The sequence below is a fragment of the Leptonychotes weddellii genome, chromosome 2 (genome assembly GCF_054177405.1).
Source record: "Leptonychotes weddellii isolate Sample4059 chromosome 2, ASM5417740v2, whole genome shotgun sequence".
NCBI lineage: Eukaryota > Metazoa > Chordata > Mammalia > Carnivora > Phocidae > Leptonychotes > Leptonychotes weddellii.
This window is the reverse complement of record NC_138370.1, coordinates 42,544,075-42,561,818: the sequence shown is the minus strand read 5'-3', so window position 1 is coordinate 42,561,818 and position 17,744 is coordinate 42,544,075. Positions and strand designations below refer to the sequence as shown.

General features: G+C 37.3%; 1 protein-coding gene across 3 annotated transcripts in view; it reads left to right on the top strand.

The window, feature by feature from the left end:
• The window catches only part of KIF13B (kinesin family member 13B), a 201,145-nt gene that overhangs the window by 117,053 nt on the left and 66,348 nt on the right, over window positions 1–17,744 (top strand). For all 3 annotated transcript variants that reach the window (XM_081810654.1, XM_081810659.1, XM_081810662.1), the window contains exons 19-24: window positions 1,891–2,037; window positions 3,561–3,710; window positions 4,014–4,142; window positions 9,384–9,557; window positions 11,729–11,886; window positions 13,019–13,151. In XM_081810654.1, coding sequence (XP_081666780.1) covers window positions 1,891–2,037; window positions 3,561–3,710; window positions 4,014–4,142; window positions 9,384–9,557; window positions 11,729–11,886; window positions 13,019–13,151 — 891 coding nt within the window. The remainder of the gene's footprint in view (window positions 1–1,890; window positions 2,038–3,560; window positions 3,711–4,013; window positions 4,143–9,383; window positions 9,558–11,728; window positions 11,887–13,018; window positions 13,152–17,744) is intronic.

Genomic DNA, 17,744 nt, shown 5'->3' with positions numbered 1-17,744 from the left:
GGACCTTTAGAGTATAAGAGAATGGCAGTTTTTGAGCTTCAGAATTCAGAATCTTTGTTTCATTATGTAAATTCCGTTTCTTTGAAAATCATTATAGGCGAAATGGTAAAGCAACATCGATGTATTTCACAATTCCCTAAAGTCCTGAGTAGACCTATCCAAACAGTTGATAAATTATGCAATAAATCTAAACTGATAACTGATAGGTATGTCTCTCTGGGGGAGATACACAGGGGTATTTTTATTTTCTAGTTGTGGTTTTAAAACTGTTTCTATATTAAAACACATTGCTTTGGGGCACTTGGATGGCACAGTCAGTTGGGCATCCAACTCTTGGTTTCAGCTCAGATTGAGCCTCGTGTCAGGCCCTGAGCTCAGTGTGGAGTCTGCTTGAGATTCTCTCTCTCCCTTTTCCTCTGCCCTTCCCACTTGTGCTGTCTCTCTCTGTCTCTAAAATAAATAAATAAAAGCTTAAAAAAAAAAACAAAAACACCCACATTGCTTTTACAAGCTGGAAAAACTTCATTAAATTCTAGGTTTTTTCTGGCGAAATAACACATAACACAAACATTTTAAAGTGAATAGTTCAGGGGCACCTGGGTGGCTCAGTTGGTTGAGTCCAACTCTTGGTTCAGGTCACGATCTCAGGGTCGTGAGATCATGTTGCGAGTCGGGGGCTCTGTGCTGGGTGCTGGGTGTGGAACCTGCCTAAGATTCTCACTCTCTTCCTCTGCCCCTCCCCCCATCTTTCTTTAAAAAAAAAAAAGTGAACAGTTCAGTGGCATTTTGTCCATTCAGTGTTGTATGACCAGCATCTCTATCTAGTTCATACTGTTTTTTTAATTTTAAATTTAAACTACGTGTATTTACAGATTGATATCATTCGTTGCCTCCAAATGGGTAAATGGGGATTCTTTTCAGTTTGCTCTTCTAAACATTTTGTGTTTTGTACCACATTAAGATACTACCCATTCAAAACAAAAAAATTATTTATTTATTTATTTATTTATTTATTTATTTATTTATTTGACAGAGAGAGAATGAGGTAGTGAGGAACACAAACAGGGGGAGTGGGAGAGGGAGAAGCAGGCTTCCCGCGGAGCATCGAGCCTGATGCGTGGCTCATGGGATCATGACCTGAGCCAAAGGCAGATGCCTAACAACTGAGCCACCCAGGCGCCCTGCAAAAAATTTTTTAAATTCAAACTTTTGAAAGGTAAAAGATCATTTCTTAGCTATCAATCCCAGCAGACTTTCCCTTGCCATTCAATGCTTATGACTCTTTTTCTACCCACAGATACTCTCTGGTCAGATGATGGCCTGAATAAAACCTTTTTAATTTCCCATTAAACATGATTTAGTCTTTGGGGTTTTAAATTTAAATTTATATCCCATTTACTATATGAATAACCTACTATATGAATAATTTACTATATAAATTTACTTTTTAAATTACATCTAATTTATATACTTAAATTTAAATTTTTTTTTTTTTAAAGATTTTTATTTATTTATTTAACAGATAGAGAGCACAAGTAGGCAGAGCGGCAGACAGAGGGAGAAGGAGAAGCAGGCTCTCTGCCGAGCAGGGAGCCCGATGCGGGGCTCGATCCCAGGACCCTGGGATCATGACCCGAGCTGAAGGCAGCCGCTTAACCGACTGAGCCACTCAGGCGCCCCTACTTAAATTTAAATTTTGATTACAGTTGAATATAATGGCATTATATTAAGCTTAAAAGGTTCCTGAGAAGTCTTGCAGTGAACTGACTAGAGAAGGATAGAAATTCCGTTTTGGTTGATGACATTTGACTGATGGGTGTAGCATGTTCAGGGTTGGCTTCCATGGTGGATATCTTTGTGTTTCACATGGTCACTCTTACTGTTTTACAGCAAGGCTCTCTTCTTAGTGAACCTGCAATCCAGGTGAGAAGAAAAGGAAAAGGAAAACAGATTTGGTCTCTAGAAAAACTGGACAACAGGCTGCTGGATATGAGAGACCTTTATCAGGAGTGGAAAGAGTGTGAAGAAGATACCCCGGTAAGTTCTCTTGAGAAAAATTACGGAACTGGTAGTCATAGAAGAAACCAAGCAGGAAGGAGACTACCCATTTTAGGGAAGAATTGTTCATTCTGCTAACATAGGAATCCTGTTTCTAGAATAATATTTATTTTAATCCTCTAAATTGTTTGGCTAATCAAGAATCTTAATAATAATTATTAAATGGCTGCATAATATTCCATTGTATATATATACTACATCTTCTTTATCCATTCATCTGTCGATAGACATCTTGGCTCTTTCCATAGGTTCTAGAGGGGAGAGGGGTGGGAGGATGGGTTAGCCTGGTGATGGGTATTAAAGAGGGCACGTATTGAATGGAGCACTGGGTGTTATACGAAAACAATGAATCATGGAACACTACATCAAAAACTAATGATGTAATGTATGGTGATTAACATAACATAATAAAAAAACATAAATGAAGAAAAAAATAGTAATTATCAAAAATAATCTATTTTTCTGGCATCTTCTTTCTTCTCCTCATTTTGTGTTCTCTGGATTTCTAGTAGAATCTTCTACATTCCGTTCTGACATCTGTTGGTGTCACATGTGTGTACTTCTGTACTGGACCGTGAATTTACTTAGGACAGAGACCATGCCTTATTATCTCTCTTCCCATTTCTCCACACATTTAATCTCGCAAATAGAAACCTACAATATCTCTTTTAAAGAGAACATTAGTGGTATCTTAATATTTGTACTATTAAGAGCAGATTTGGAAGGAGTTCTGATACTAAAGTAGGTGCTGTAGAGCTGTACTCTGGAACTTTCTCCTTAAGTTGCAGGTTTTCCCATTTAGGTCAACCATGTACTTGTGCATATTTTAAAACAGAAATGCATATTATGTATATTTTTACAGTTTTCAACCCTGCTGGTCTTGTTTCCACATACAGTTGTTTACTTTTTAGTCTCTTGTTTTTTATTTTTATTTTTTTTAGCCTCTTGTTTTTTAAAAAAACATTTATTTTTTCCAGATTATCATCAATAAAAATGATTTTTTATCATTAGATGACATTTTTTCTTAAAATTTTTTCCCCCTCTTTCTTCTATACCCCTCTTGTATTTCAGCCCAGAAATAAAACAACATTAACAAATTACAAAAAAGCAAACTACTCTCATGTAAGAGGGTCAGCTCTTGTTAGTCGCAATGCATCTTATGATTTGGCAGGAACAAGTGGAATAAATAGGAGTGAAAACTAAAGAGTACTTTTGTACACTCGACTTCTTTTTCTAGTCAATTGGTTTTCTCTATTTTCATGCCAAGATTTCCAAATAAAGGAGAAGTGATAAACGTAATGATGTATTATGAGATGGCTGTCATGGGTGAAGTATGCTGACCACCATTCTAATGGGAGTGAGGAAGAGAGAGTCGTGTAATCCAGTGCTGTGCTTAAGCTAAGTTTAATGACTTTATGAGAGGCCATCAAAAAGTGGTAGTAGGTTGAATTAATTTATTTTAAGTGATTTCTGAAGTTGTGATGTTCCAAATCTCTTTAAAGCTCATACGGTCTTACTTCAAGCGTGCTGATCCATTCTATGATGAGCAGGAAAATCACAGTCTCATTGGGGTGGCGAATGTTTTCCTCGAGTCCCTCTTCTATGATGTGAAGTTACAGTATGCTGTTCCAATTGTCAACCAGAAAGGAGAGGTTAGTTTCTCTTCATGCCTTGTGTCCTTCAGAGAAAAGTTTAAGAAACAGTAGGGTGGTTATAGTATATTGTTGTGACTCTTTTTCATTAATAATGACAAGTGCTATTTATATGTATTATTAATTAATAAGACCTGTGTTTCCATCTGCTTGATGGTGATTATTCCATGTACTTTGAGGGAAAGTAACTGTTAGCACTTAGGCTTCTAAATTCTCATTTACCATTAACCCAACCATTTAACTCTAAAACAGAAGAAAAAACAAAATCTGGAAAGAATACCTGCTTCTCCTCTATTGTTCTAGGTGGCAGGTCGGCTGCATGTCGAGGTGATGCGAATAAGTGGTGACATTGGGGAAAGAATTGCTGGAGGTGATGACACCACAGATCTCTCCTGTGATAAGGAAACCCAGGAAAACAGACTTGTGTGCATGGTAAGTCCCAGTTTCATTTAGAAGTAGTGGAAGTGTAGTTGATTTTGAGGGTTGTGGCTATTTAGACGATAAATATTGTGTTCTTGTCGAATTTTGAAAATATCTGTCTCTAAGTAAATCTTTAGAATTGGTATTACAGAGACCATATTTCATTATATATACTGATTTACCAGTTAGCTAGGTACTTCCACTGTGAGGTACTTCACAGGTACTGACCAGTTAGCTAGGTACTTCCACCTGCTTCTGTGAAGCCTTGGATAAGTCACCTCTTTCTTCTGAACCATTCTGCTCCAAAGTTATATGGATTTATGTTTATCTGAACTTCTCTCTAGAGAAGCACAGTTTTTTCACATAAATTTCCTCCTCCTGTTGGACCTCTTGACTTCTGCTGAGGCTCAAGATTTATCCTGGCCCTGGTTGTGTTCCTAAGCTCCTACTATACCTCATTCTTCACACTGTTTTTCCACATGTTTTTTGTTCCTCTTCACCCATGTGCCTTTGTGTATGCTATTCCAGCATGTGCCAGTCTCAAACCCTGCTCTTTCCATTCTTCCCAGGTATGCCATTCGTGAACGCTGCTGAGTGTTATCTGTCAGACATCGTACTGGGAATATAAAGATGAAAAAGATAGGATTTCTTCTCTTAAGGAGCAGCCTGTGTAGTTTGTATGTGTAGAGGGACACACAGTGAACAGAAGACTCCAATATCATGTGACCCAAGTGCTCTGAGAGAGGTAGACAAGAGATATTTGGGGACATAGAAGAGAGGTAATTAATTCAGAAAGTAAAGTCTGAGGAAAATTTCTGGGAACAAGACTCAGAGTGAACTTGAAGGAGAGCATGCTGTGCAAAACTCTGTCTTCATAGGGTGCTGTGCTTTTTTCATGGGTAATTGCTAGGTAGATTTTAAGTAGGTCATTACATTCCCGAACTCCTACCCAATTGGTGTAGATAGTGCTGCCTCTGTCACATTATGACAATGAAAAAATTCCCCTCAGACCTTTCCAAACACACCCTAGCTGGGCCAGTGTGCCCTCAGTTGAGAATCACTGTAGGAACCAGTTAAAAGGTTTTTGAGGAAGAGAAATCCACAAGGGTCATAGGAACAGTGTACGAGTGAGAAGAAGGCCATTCAAAGGTGCAGTGAAAGAAGCCTAAACTTAACTCTAACTTCATCATCCATCCTCAGTCCAGTGCTGTGTCTCAGTAAATATTTCTAGAATTGGAGTTGATACCGAAAGGAGTAAGTGACACATTCGCTGCAAGCTGTGGGGAAGCCATAGCTGTTAGAGATGGGCTCCTTTCAAGGGTCTTTGCATGTATTAAGAAGGGCTCAGACATTTAAGTCAGATGCTTCCGAAGGTGGGGGAAAATTCTTAATTCACTAAAACGTTAAACTTTGTGTTATTCTTGATTCTAGAACATTTTTTTCTGAGGTTATAGGATTACCGAAGGTTGAGACATAGGCTTGATCATTCCCTAACGGGCCATTTCAAAGGTGATGGACTAGTAAGTGCAGCTGCATGAAAGTTGACAACAGTACAAGGATATTGTCTCGCTTGGGAAAGTCATCACTGAAAAAAAGTAGTATATCCTGGATAACATAAGCTTTTTTTAAGAAAAAAATGAAGTTAAAATATCTTGAGATTTTTTTAGTGGAAGATAGCACACATATACAAAAGTAGTGAGAAAAGTGTTATTGATCTCCACCCACCCTCCCTCAACATCAACTCATGGTCAGTCTTATTTCATTCATCTGCCTAAGCCTGTCTGTGCTGTCCCCTTCCCGTGGGTGATTTTGAAGCTATTCCAGACACCTTATTTCATCTATAATAGTTTAGTATTTATCTCTAGAAGAAGAGTACATTAAAAAACCCATTATATCATAAACAAAAATGAATACTTCCTTAATATGAGATACCCAGTCAGTTTCCTTGATTGTCTTGTTTGATGTGTCTCTTAAATCTATCCTAATCTTTAGGTGCGGGCACTTGTGCTTGCTTGCTTCCTCTCTCTCATTCTCTCTTTCTCTCTTACCCTATAGTTTATTTATCGTAGAAACTGGGTTGTTGGTATTTTCTCATAATCTTGATTTTGCTGATTTGTATTTTTTAATGTGTTAAGCTGTATTTACTGTAAATTGGTATTTAGATACAAAGGTGATATAAGGGAAAGGGGGTAGCAAGGACATTTTATAGGTGATGGTGTGTTCTTCCGTCAGAAGGCACATTATATCTGGTGTTCTTTTGGGGATGTTAGCAATTTTTGCTGATTATACCTAGATATTTCATGAGGAGTTAGAAAAGAATGATACTATAATCCTGTCAACCGTCATTTATTAGCTAGAATTCTTTTCTAGAAAGAATCATCATATTACATCAAGTATTTGCTCCTCAGAGATACAGTTTTGTACAGGAGAGGCGGGGTAAATGCTCTGTTCTTTTCTCCTTTTAAAAAAACCTCATTTTCAAAATAATTAATTGGTTTTCCTACTAATGACCAGTGAGATTTTGTTTTTAGTCCAAATATCATTATGAACTCTGCAGTGTAAGCATATTTGATGTGTTTCTTTTTTTTTTTTTTTAAAGATTTTATTTATTTATTCATACGAGACAGAGAGAGAGAGAGGCAGAGGGAGAAGCAAGCTCCCCGCTGAGCAGGGATCCTGATGTGGGACTCGATCCCAGGACCCTGGGATCATGACCTGAGCCGAAGGCAGATGCTTAACCATCTGAGCCACCCAGGCACCCTTGATGTGTTTCAATCCGTGTATTTATTACCTATATCAGAGTTCACATGATCCCATCTTTGGCCTGTGGGCTCCTCTCTGGAGTCCTTTTGACACAACCCTAACTGTCATAAACTCTGATAGCTTTCTCGCTTTCTGGTATGAGGAATATTCTAGTCCCATCCTGGACCTTTCTTATCGCAGACCTGGAATCAGCCATTTCTCCAAGGAACCTGGCTCGTTTCAGTGGGAAGTGGTTTTTAGAGACCATATTCTAAGCATGTAATAGTCTTTTATGTAAAAGGAGGAAGACAGACCGTATGAAAGTAAACAAAATATTGGTGGAAAAAATGAAATCAGTTTGGGACACTTAACAATAATAGGCGATAAGTACCACCAGCTTATAAAAGCAGTCTGGTTTTATTTTTCTCTGATGAAAATAAGTATGCACATATTAACATACTGATATTTTAAATTACATTAAATTAAATGAGTATATTTTAAAACCCCAAACAGCATGTCTTCTGACATTCCTGGGCTTTATATTGAGCAGTGGCAAGTCAAAGTCTGTGGTATTCTGACACCTTGTGGTGATTTTGATTTCTGTTTGCAGAAACTTAAAAAACAAAAAACAAACAAAAACTATGTTCTGGATATCAGGGTATTCCTCATTCCTGATATTCTTCATTCCTGGCAGTTCTTATTCCTGATAAGTTGCCTTTAGGATATAGGTCAGCATATGAAATCTTATAATTTATTTCAACCTTAAAATTGAGATTGATTTCTAAGAAAAAAATACTGGCTTTCCAATGGAATTTAATCACAAAGAAGTATGTTTCCAACATCTGTCCACTCAATGCTTGGATGTGTTTTCATTCATTTCATTCCATTGTTATAGTCAGTCCTCACGCCAGTATCATTAGGTAGCTATCCTGTTTTACATAGGAGAAATCTCAGCCTAAGAAAACTAAGAATTTAATCTGCTCAAAAACAGAAGCTGATATGTGGCAGAGAGTTTTATTTAGATCTCTGTTCTACAGAAATCTTGTAATCTTCCCAAATATTACATTGTCTCACCTTAAAGAACATAATAAAAAATTTTAAACACTTAATGAAAAAGTGATGGTTTTTAAAATGAACAAAAAATTAATTGCTGAACACTGATTGCTCTGTTAGGTTTGGACAGATGAAATGCATTAGTCAATCTATCTTTTTGTAGCCTGTTGGGGAATTGCTATCTAAATGTTTCAAACACTTGTTGCCATTGTTGGGAAAAATGAATAAAAAATAGAGTTCTCAACCATTGCTTACCCATTATGTGTACCTGGTATAGGAAAAATAGTCATCTGCTTTGCCTGATATTCTGTGTTATTATTAATGCTTCCTGAAATGTTAAGACGATTGTATTTGTGGTTGCTGAACTATATCAACTTTGGTCACATATTCAAGTTTACCTTTGTTGAATTTATTTACTGGAGGCACAGCGTATCATGCAACATACAGGAAGTGACCAGAGAAGAACATAATAAATGATCAATGCTCAATCATATGAAAGTCACCCCGTAATCAATTATAAAATCAGAATTTAGTTTTGCTTAATTAATTTTAGAATTTAGTTTCCTTCATAGTTGGAGGAGTTTTGGAATGCACTGACTGCCAAAAGAAATATTTAGAATTTTTGGACTGCTTTAAAATCCATTATGGGCATTTATTCCTGGTGCATTTGAGTCTGATTAGACATATATTTCTAACTATATGTTGTTATCACAAAACCTTACACTCATGAAGTCCAGGGCACATTTCCTTTGATTCATCTCCCCTAAATCTGCATGGAGAAGGCACTCAGTAAGAGTTGGTACAGAGATGGTCAACATTCACCATCTTTAATCTCCTCCCTTTATCTCTCCAGATCGTCAAAGCATACATTCCTGATGCCTTTAAAATTTTCCAAAAAATCCTCTAATAGCATATAACTTTCTACTCAAGAACCTTGTTCTTTTTTATCCTTCAAAATATCAAATAAATGTTTTTTGCTCTTTACTGAATATTCCTTATTGGCATATATGCTGATTTCATTCTTCATTCATCATTGTTAACAATCTTACGTTCTTGGGACATATCCATAGTTAGCCAAATTCATGTCATTGAATGGTGTTGATGGTTGAGAACTTTCTTTTTCTGAGTTGATTATTAGTATTATAATATGATGATGATGATGGTGATGTTATAAGAAACTAGAATTGACTTGTACATGCTTGAAAACATCCAAGTTTATAGTCAAGGTTGTTGTTATCGAAGTTTATAGTCAAGGTCGTTGTTACCCCGTGCCAACCTCTCACTAAATCTGACAGTTGTTGTCACCATTTCACAGATGAAGAAATAACAGCCCCAGAGTGAAGGGGATTTGGTCAAGAAGAACCAGTAGTGACACAGTCAAGACTGGGACCAATATCTGACTCAAGGCACTTGTTGCACCTTTTCTGAGTTAAAAACAGAGCCTTCCTTTTCCTTCAGGTTAAAATACTCCAAGCCACTGGGTTGCCACAGCATCTGTCCCACTTTGTGTTCTGCAAATACAGCTTCTGGGATCAGCAGGAGCCAGTAATTGTCGCACCCGAAGTTGATACCTCCTCCTCCTCTCCTGTTAGCAAGGAACCTCAGTGCATGGTTGTCTTCGATCATTGCAGTGTAAGTTTGTTTTCCGGACTTGGTCAACATTTGATTACTTAGGTAAAAACAAAACTATAAAATGAGCATTATTTTGTTGAATACTTTGGTATTAATATGTATCTCGAATCAATTTCTCAGAGTGTGGTTGGAGTCTGAAACCGAAATGTCATCAGTACATTGTACACCTTAAATTATCACAGTGTTATATGTCAGTTATAGCTCAGTAAAGCTGGGGGAAAAACACTAAAGTGTCAGTGAATTTAACTCCTCCCCACAATCAAAATTTACTTTTGTGTGAATATATATACAGCTGACCCTTGCACAACATAGGTTGTAAATGTATTTTCTCTTCCTTTGGTTTTTTTTTTTTTTTTAATATTTTACTTACTTTTTAATTAATTAATTTTGGGGGAGGGGAGGGACAGAGAAAGAGGGAGAGAGAATCAAGCGGGATCCATGCGGAGTGCGGAGCCTGACGTGGGGCTCAGTCTCAAGACCCTGAGATCATGACCTGAGCCAAAATCAAGGGTCGGATGCTTAACCTACTGAGCCACCTCGGCACCCCCCTTTTGGTTTTCTTAATAACATTTTCTTTTCCCTAGCTTGCTTTATTGTAAGAATGCAGCATTTAAAAAACATAACTCACAAAATATGTGTTAATCAACTGCTTACGTTATTGGGAAGGCTTTCTGGTCGACAGTAGGCTATTAGTAGTTAAGTTTTTGAGGAGTTGAAAGTAATATATGGGTTTTTGACTGCATGGGGGTTTGGTGCCTGTTATCCTCACATTGTTCAAGGGTCAACTATATATACCTTTCTCAAAGGAACCCATGTTTTGTATTAGATTACTGGAGAAATTGTTATCTGAAAAGTTTAAGAAACTGGTGTTTTAGAGAAAGTGAAAATAGAAAAGAGACAAGAATGAACTTTATTGGACACCTAATGCTCTGCTAAGCACTTTATGTTATTCTTTCATTTGATCTTTATCATAGTTGTATTTGATGATAGTATTTTTTTGTTTCAGCAGCCAGTTCAGAGGGATCAGTTTACCCACGGATAGTAATTAGAAGAGCCAGTATAGTCAGACTCTAGATTCTTTTTTTTTTTTTTTTTACTGTACCACAGTTAATCCATCTCATTTTTTTCAAGAGAGAGGTCTCTTTCTAATCTATTTAAAACATAGAAATACCTTTAGTGTGTTAAAGATCGAGAGAGAGAGAAAGATAGTGTAGATTCTATGACTTTTTTCAATAAACTGTTTTAGAGCTTAATAATTACTGTAAAATGTTGTCATATATATCTTGTAAAGATGGACAGATTGGGAGAATTTTTAAAAATTAGGTGTTTTTTGCACTGATGATCATTATTTATTTCCTTACTCTCCTATTATTGGAGATAATGAGCTTCCTAAAAGCTAGGAAAAATTGTTATTCTAACACACTGCTACCTTACTGCATCTAATAACTTTTATATCAAGACATTGTAGATCATTGTTGGAATTATTAATATAATTATTAATACTTTAAAAATAGCTTCCCAAATATTGCTAACAAAACAATACAATGCTGGTCTTTCACAATAGATTTTCAAGGTGAAAAGTATTTTTATTTATTTATTATTTTATTTTATTTTTTTATTATTATGTTATATTAATCACCATACATCACATCATTAGTTTTTGATGTAGTGTTCCATGATTCGTTGTTTGCGTATAACACCCAGTGCTCCATGCAGTACGTGCCCTCTTTAATACCCATCACCAGGCTAACCCATCCTCCCACCTCCCTCCCTTCTAGAACCCTCAGTTTGTTTTTCAGAGTCCATCGTCTCTCATGGTTCCTCTCCCCCTCCAATTTCCCCCCCTTCATTCTTCCCCTCCTGCTATCTTCTTCTTCTTCTTTTTTTTTTTTTAACATATAATGTATTATTTGTTTCAGAGGTACAGATCTGTGATTCAATGGTCTTGCACAATTTACAGCTGAAAAGTATTTTTAAAAATCAGATTTATAATTATGTTTAAAGTCAAGAACCTTTAGACCATCTGAGCATTCATTATGCATGTTAGATGACAGTTCTGTTCTATAACTAAAACTTTTTTCTTCATTTCTTTTCTCCATGAAGTAGGTGTATGACGGTGGGTATAAGTAATCATAAGGTTACCAGAAAATACTTCCTCTATTTTCTTCCAGGAGTTTTCTGTTAATATTACTGAAGACTTCATTGAGCATCTTTCAGAAGGGGCTTTGGCAATTGAAGTATATGGCCATAAGATGAACGATCCTCGGAAAAACCCAGCCCTGTGGGATTTGGGGATAATCCAAGCAAAAACACGTAGTCTTCGGGACAGGTGAATTTTAGATATCCTTCTGATTCCATTTATAATTTTAAAGAATTGCTAGAGAGTAATGCTGCCATTTGTAAAGGTAGCCTTTCCTGAGCATTACCAGTATCCCAGGGATAGATGCAATTGTTTCCAGGGTATTTATAGCACATTTAAACTTCCTTACAGGAATGAACTTTGAAGAGTGATGGAAGAGATGTTAAATGTATAGTTAGTTGAGAATAAAGAGTGAATGAATTTTTGGAGAATAGTTGCTTATCATTCTGAATTCTAATTAATCAACTCTAGGGAGAATGGATCAATATATACTCTAGAATTCAGGTTTTACTTATTTTGTCTTTAGTGCAAAGTTCTTTTGAAATGCCATCAGTCATGAAAGGAGGCAAGCTTATTTGTACCACGATTTTAAAAAGAAGAGTTAAAAGGGAATGACTGAAAGAGTGTGTATTCATGCTTTCCATCTTCTTTTTTTTTAAATTTTTTATTGTTATGTTAATCACCATACATTACGTCATTAGTTTTTGATGTAGTGTTCCATGATTCATTGTTTGTGCATAACACCCAGTGCTCCATGCAGAATGTGCCCTCTTTAATACCCATCACCAGGCTAACCCATCCTCCCACCCCCCTCCCCATGCTTTCCATCTTATTATAGAAGAGAACCAGATTTTCTTTTTTCTTCTTTTGCATTTAGAATGTGTTAGCAAATCCTTAACTAGAATTGAGTTTTTTTCTTGATTCTGTTATTAATCTGAGCAAAGATTCTTCTCAAGTTACTAAATCAAGCATATATATCACTACCTTTATCTATGTAAAGATAATCACTGTACTTGCTTCTGGACTTCTGATTACCATATTTAGATTTTTGAATAGCCACTTTGAAATAGATTTGTAATTATCATACCTTTTTGAATGAAATGAAGGAGCCATTTCTAGTTCTGATGTTAAATTTGTTTAATTTTGGTTTAATTATATTTGCTAGTATATATTTGTGTATTACTCACTGAACTACAGGTTATTCTACTGAATTATTCAGTTTGGAGGTCATTATCATTGCTAGTTTTCATGTGAAGGATCCTAAGCTGCCTGTATTGAAATAGAAATGTATGATTTTCCAAGAACTTCAACTATTTCCTAGATGGAGTGAAGTTACCAGAAAAGTAGAATTCTGGGTCCAAATCTTGGAACAGAACGAGAATGGTGAATACTGCCCTGTAGAAGTAATTTCTGCAAAGGATGTGCCAACAGGAGGAATCTTTCAACTCCGGCAGGTAAGAAAATTGTGAAAGTTATCATTCTGAATGTTAACATTAAATTCTTTGGCACTGTAAAGCTTAATATTGGATTCCTATTAGCAGAAATATTAGATTGGTGATAATGAAATCTAGACTGGCCAAGTCCATTCTTTGTATTTAAATTGTCTCCTATTTCATGTCTATTTTCTTTGATTTTAAAAAATATTGCTAATTATAATATTTTAAAACCAGCTTTTCTTAGGTTTAAGTAAGCAAAAAGAGAAGCTTTAAAGAATGACTTAGAATTGGGGCACCTGGGTGGCTCAATCGTTGGGCGTCTGCCTTCGGCTCGGGTCATGGTCCCAGGGTCCTGAGATCGAGCCCCGCATCGGGCTCCCTGCTCCGCGGGAGGCCTGCTTCTCCCTCTCTCACTCTCCCTGCTTGTGTTCCCTCTCTGGCTGTGTCTCTCTCTGTCAAATAAATAAATAAAATCTTTAAAGAAAAAAAAATGACTTAGAATTGAATTGCAGGAAACAATAGAAACATAGGAAGCAGCATTAGAATATTTCCAAAGACAAGGAGAAGCAATGTGACATGGCAGAAAGAACAAGGACTTCACAGGCTAGTAACATGCTAGGGTTCAGTTCTGGTCTCCCACGGCCTAGCCTTAAATCTGTGAGCAAGTTTGGTAACTTCTCAGAACCTTTCCTTAGGTATAAAGTGGAGATGTGATAACAACTTTGTAGGACTAGTGTGAGGTTTAGAGATACTGTATATGAAGCACAGTGTTTGGTACTTGGGAGGTGAAAGGGTTCTTTTCCTCCTGACACCAACCAATACTCTTGATTCTCTGCAGGCACCAACTGGTGTCCCATAATGCAATTCGGTTTCGACCTAACCACCCGAAATTAGTGTCAGATGCCACAGGTTTAAGGGCTCAGACTTAAGCAAGCACAAGATTGCCCTCATTGCAGATGCCAGTTGCCAGTATTGGGTCCTTAGTTCTATCTAGCGTGGCTACAAAGTCGGGGGTTCGCCCAACTCTCCTCCCCTTTACTTTCTGTTTCCAGTCTTCTTAAATAAAGGTTGCAACTCAGGAATAACCTGGTGGGGGAGATGCATGGGACAAGGAGGGATAAGGAGCGTCCATGTCCTCTCTGGGTGTGCCAGCCACCCTCCCACCACCTTGATTTGTCCCTCAACCAGGAAGCTCACTGAAACTCATTGTTTGGAGGCTTTTATGGATGTTCATTATGTAGGCATAACTGATGAAAGCTTTGGCCATGGGTGATTAACTCGATCTCTATCCCTTCTCTGCTCTGTACAGAGGTTTTGGGGTGGGGCTGACAGTTCCAAACTTCTAATCAAGGCTTGGTTTTTTTTTTGGCTACCAGCCCCCTTCCTGAAGCTATCTGGGGGCCTACCAAGAATCACCAGACTTAAAGTTGTGTCATTAAAAGATGCACCTATAATCATTATCCCTCAGGAAGTTCTGAGAGTTTTAGGAGCTCCCTGCCAGGACCTGAGGACAAGACCAAATATCTTTCTATGATACTACAGGAGGTATTAAATAAATGCAGCTGAGTAGATATGAACGCCTGCCAGAAATCAATACAGCAGAGAAATATGTGGGAATTGTCACTTAACCCCAGGCGGATTGTAATCTGTAAAATGTCTATGCTGCCAGCTAAAGAGAAAATATCTTAATAGAATTTACATAGAAGATTTGCAAATACTCTTTTTTGCTATACTTTACATTAATTCAACATTTAGTAGAATATCGTATCCCATGATAGCCAATGTTGAAATCATTCAAAGCAGAATATGGGAAAAGGTTAAAGGAAAAATAAAGTTTCCTTAAATACTTAAGTTTCTGAATGTTTTAGAAGAGGAAGGTGATAAGCATTTGTTCTCTGACCCCAGCAAATGAATTTTAGCAAATTCATTCATTAATGGGCAAAGAACTAAAAGGAAAAAGAAATTAGTTTAAACTATAGCATCAGATATATACATAAAATAGGATTCTTAAGGGTGTGAAGAACATCTTTTTCTGAACATCTGTTAAAGCTATATATATATATCTTCTTTGGGTGCTTCAGAAATTCGTTGCCTGGAAGGCAAGACCAGATAATTTTCTGTGGTTTAGTATAAATAGAATATATAAGTATTTGTCATATTCCTGACAGCCTTTACTAAAAGTGTTCAAAGATGAGTTGAGTTCATCAGGAAATGCTTTTTTGAAGGGTGTGGGTCTTGACCTGGATGCTGAAACAATAGTGCAAAGGCTTCTTTCATACATAAACAGCAAGAATAAAGATACAGTGGTTGGAATTAGGTAAGTTTGGGGAGAAAGTAACATGTAGGAAGACCTGGAGAGCAGTAACAGGGGAGGTTATGGAAGCCTGGAGCCTGTTCATAGAGGGATTTGGACGGTAGGTTCATTTGAATTAAAATATTTCAAAAATTGAACCTACTTTTCTTGAACAGGAAAACGGCAGAAGAGAACTGATTAGGTTCGTCATATGAAATGGCCGGTTTTGTAGTTAAAAAATGCTCAAATATTAGCAGTTACAGGAAGTTCGATCTATGAGTTTAAGTATACTGTTTAAAGCTTTTCTGTGGGGCAGTAAGCTGTTCTGGATCTTTCCCTCCTTTTCTTCCCTGTGCCTGCCTTGAACCCTTCCCCCACAGTGCCTCTACTTCACCCTCCCAGTGTGGGCACAGAGGGAGTATGTTACTTTCTGTTTCAGGCAAAGTAAACAAACAAAATGTAGCTAATTGAAATGACTAAGCTATTTTAGACAATTAAAATGTTTTTTGAGGTACTCTTTCCACAAGATATCTGATGCATAGTCCTTGGAAAATATTAAATCAAAAGACATCTGTAACCCATCTCTTCAAATCTAGCCTTCTGATTAATCTTTGCCTAAATTGATTTCCCTGATAACTTGAGCTCTTGGGAATTAAGATCTGATGGAAGAGGGGAAGAGTAACTGACTTGAAATTGTACATTCAGATTCCATTGTTCAAATTCTGTTTTACATCCCTGAAATTTATACACCGACTTGAAGTCAGTAATTAGGGAATATGGGAATCTACTTCATTGTAAACATACAGGGTCACATAGTATTTATTATGAAAATGTGTGCAAGAAGGAACAACTTCTCTCTGTTCAATTCTTCATTTTGCAGCATGGTTTTAAATTATTTGGGATTAGAGCAGAGAATCCAGGGTAGTGGTCATTATTCTTATTTCTGACTCTGCTTATTTTAAAAAGTAGATCATACTGTATATATATTGGGTTTGGTAATCTCTTTTTTTAAAAGTCTGGTTACCAAACTCTTTCTTGAGAGAGAGAGAAAGAGAGAGAGAGGGAGAGCAGGGGGGAGGGGCAGAGGAAGAGGGGGAGAAAGAATCTTAAGCAGGCTCCACACCCAATGCAGAGCCCAACTCAGGACTCGATATCATGACCAAGAGATCATGACCTGAGGCGAAATCAAGAGTCAGATGCTTAACTGACTGAGCCATCCAGGTACCCCAACCATACTCTTTAACTTAATATATTACCTATGTTTTTCTACAGCAGTATTTTAATGGCTATGCAATATTTTATTATATACACTACAGTTTGAACAATTGTTAATATTATACATTTATTTGTGTCTAGTTTTTTGTTCTTTTTTTTTTTTTTAAAGATTTTATTTATTTATTTGAGAGAGAGAGAATGAGAGACAGAGAGCACGAGAGGGAAGAGGGCAGAGGGAGAAGCAGACCCCCTGCTGAGCAGGGAGCCCGATGCGGGACTCGATCCCAGGACCCCGGGACCATGACCTGAGCCGAAGGCAGTCGCTTAACCAACTGAGCCACCCAGGCGCCCTAGTTTTTTGTTATTCTTACCACTGCTTTAAGATTCCTTTTACACATATATGATTATTTACTGAGAACAGATTCCTGGAAAGTTGAATTGCTGGGTCAAGGGATACTTATATATATATATATTTTAAAGATTTTATTTATTTATTTGACAAGAGATAGACATCGTGAGAGAGGGAACACAAGCAGGGGGAGTGGGAGAGGGAGAAGCAGGCTTCCCACTGAGCAGGGAGCCCAATGCGGGGCTCGGTCCCAGGACCCCAGGATCATGACCCGAACTGAAGGCAGACGCTTAACGACTGAGCCACCCAGGCGCCCCGGGATACTTATATTTTTAAGGCAAATTGCCTTGCAGAAAGCTTTACCATTTTATATTCCCACCAACAATGTATGTAATCACCTGATTCATAAACTTTGGGCAGTATCAGAAATTGCCTTCTTAAAAGATAATCACTAGTTTAGTAAGTGAAAATAAAGGTGGGGCGCCTGGGTGGCTCAGTTGGTTAAGCGACTGCCTTCGGCTCAGGTCATGATCCTGGAGTCCCTGGATCGAGTCCCGCATTGGGCTCCCTGCTTGGCAGGGAGTCTGCTTCTCCCTCTGACCCTCTCCCCTCTCATGTGCTTGCTCTCTCTCATTCTCTCTCTCTCAAATAAATAAATAAAATCTTTAAAAAAAAAAGAAAAGAAAGGTGTATTGTGCTTATTTTAATTTGTATTGATTTGATTATAAGTGAGTTGAACAGTTTTTTGTTTTTT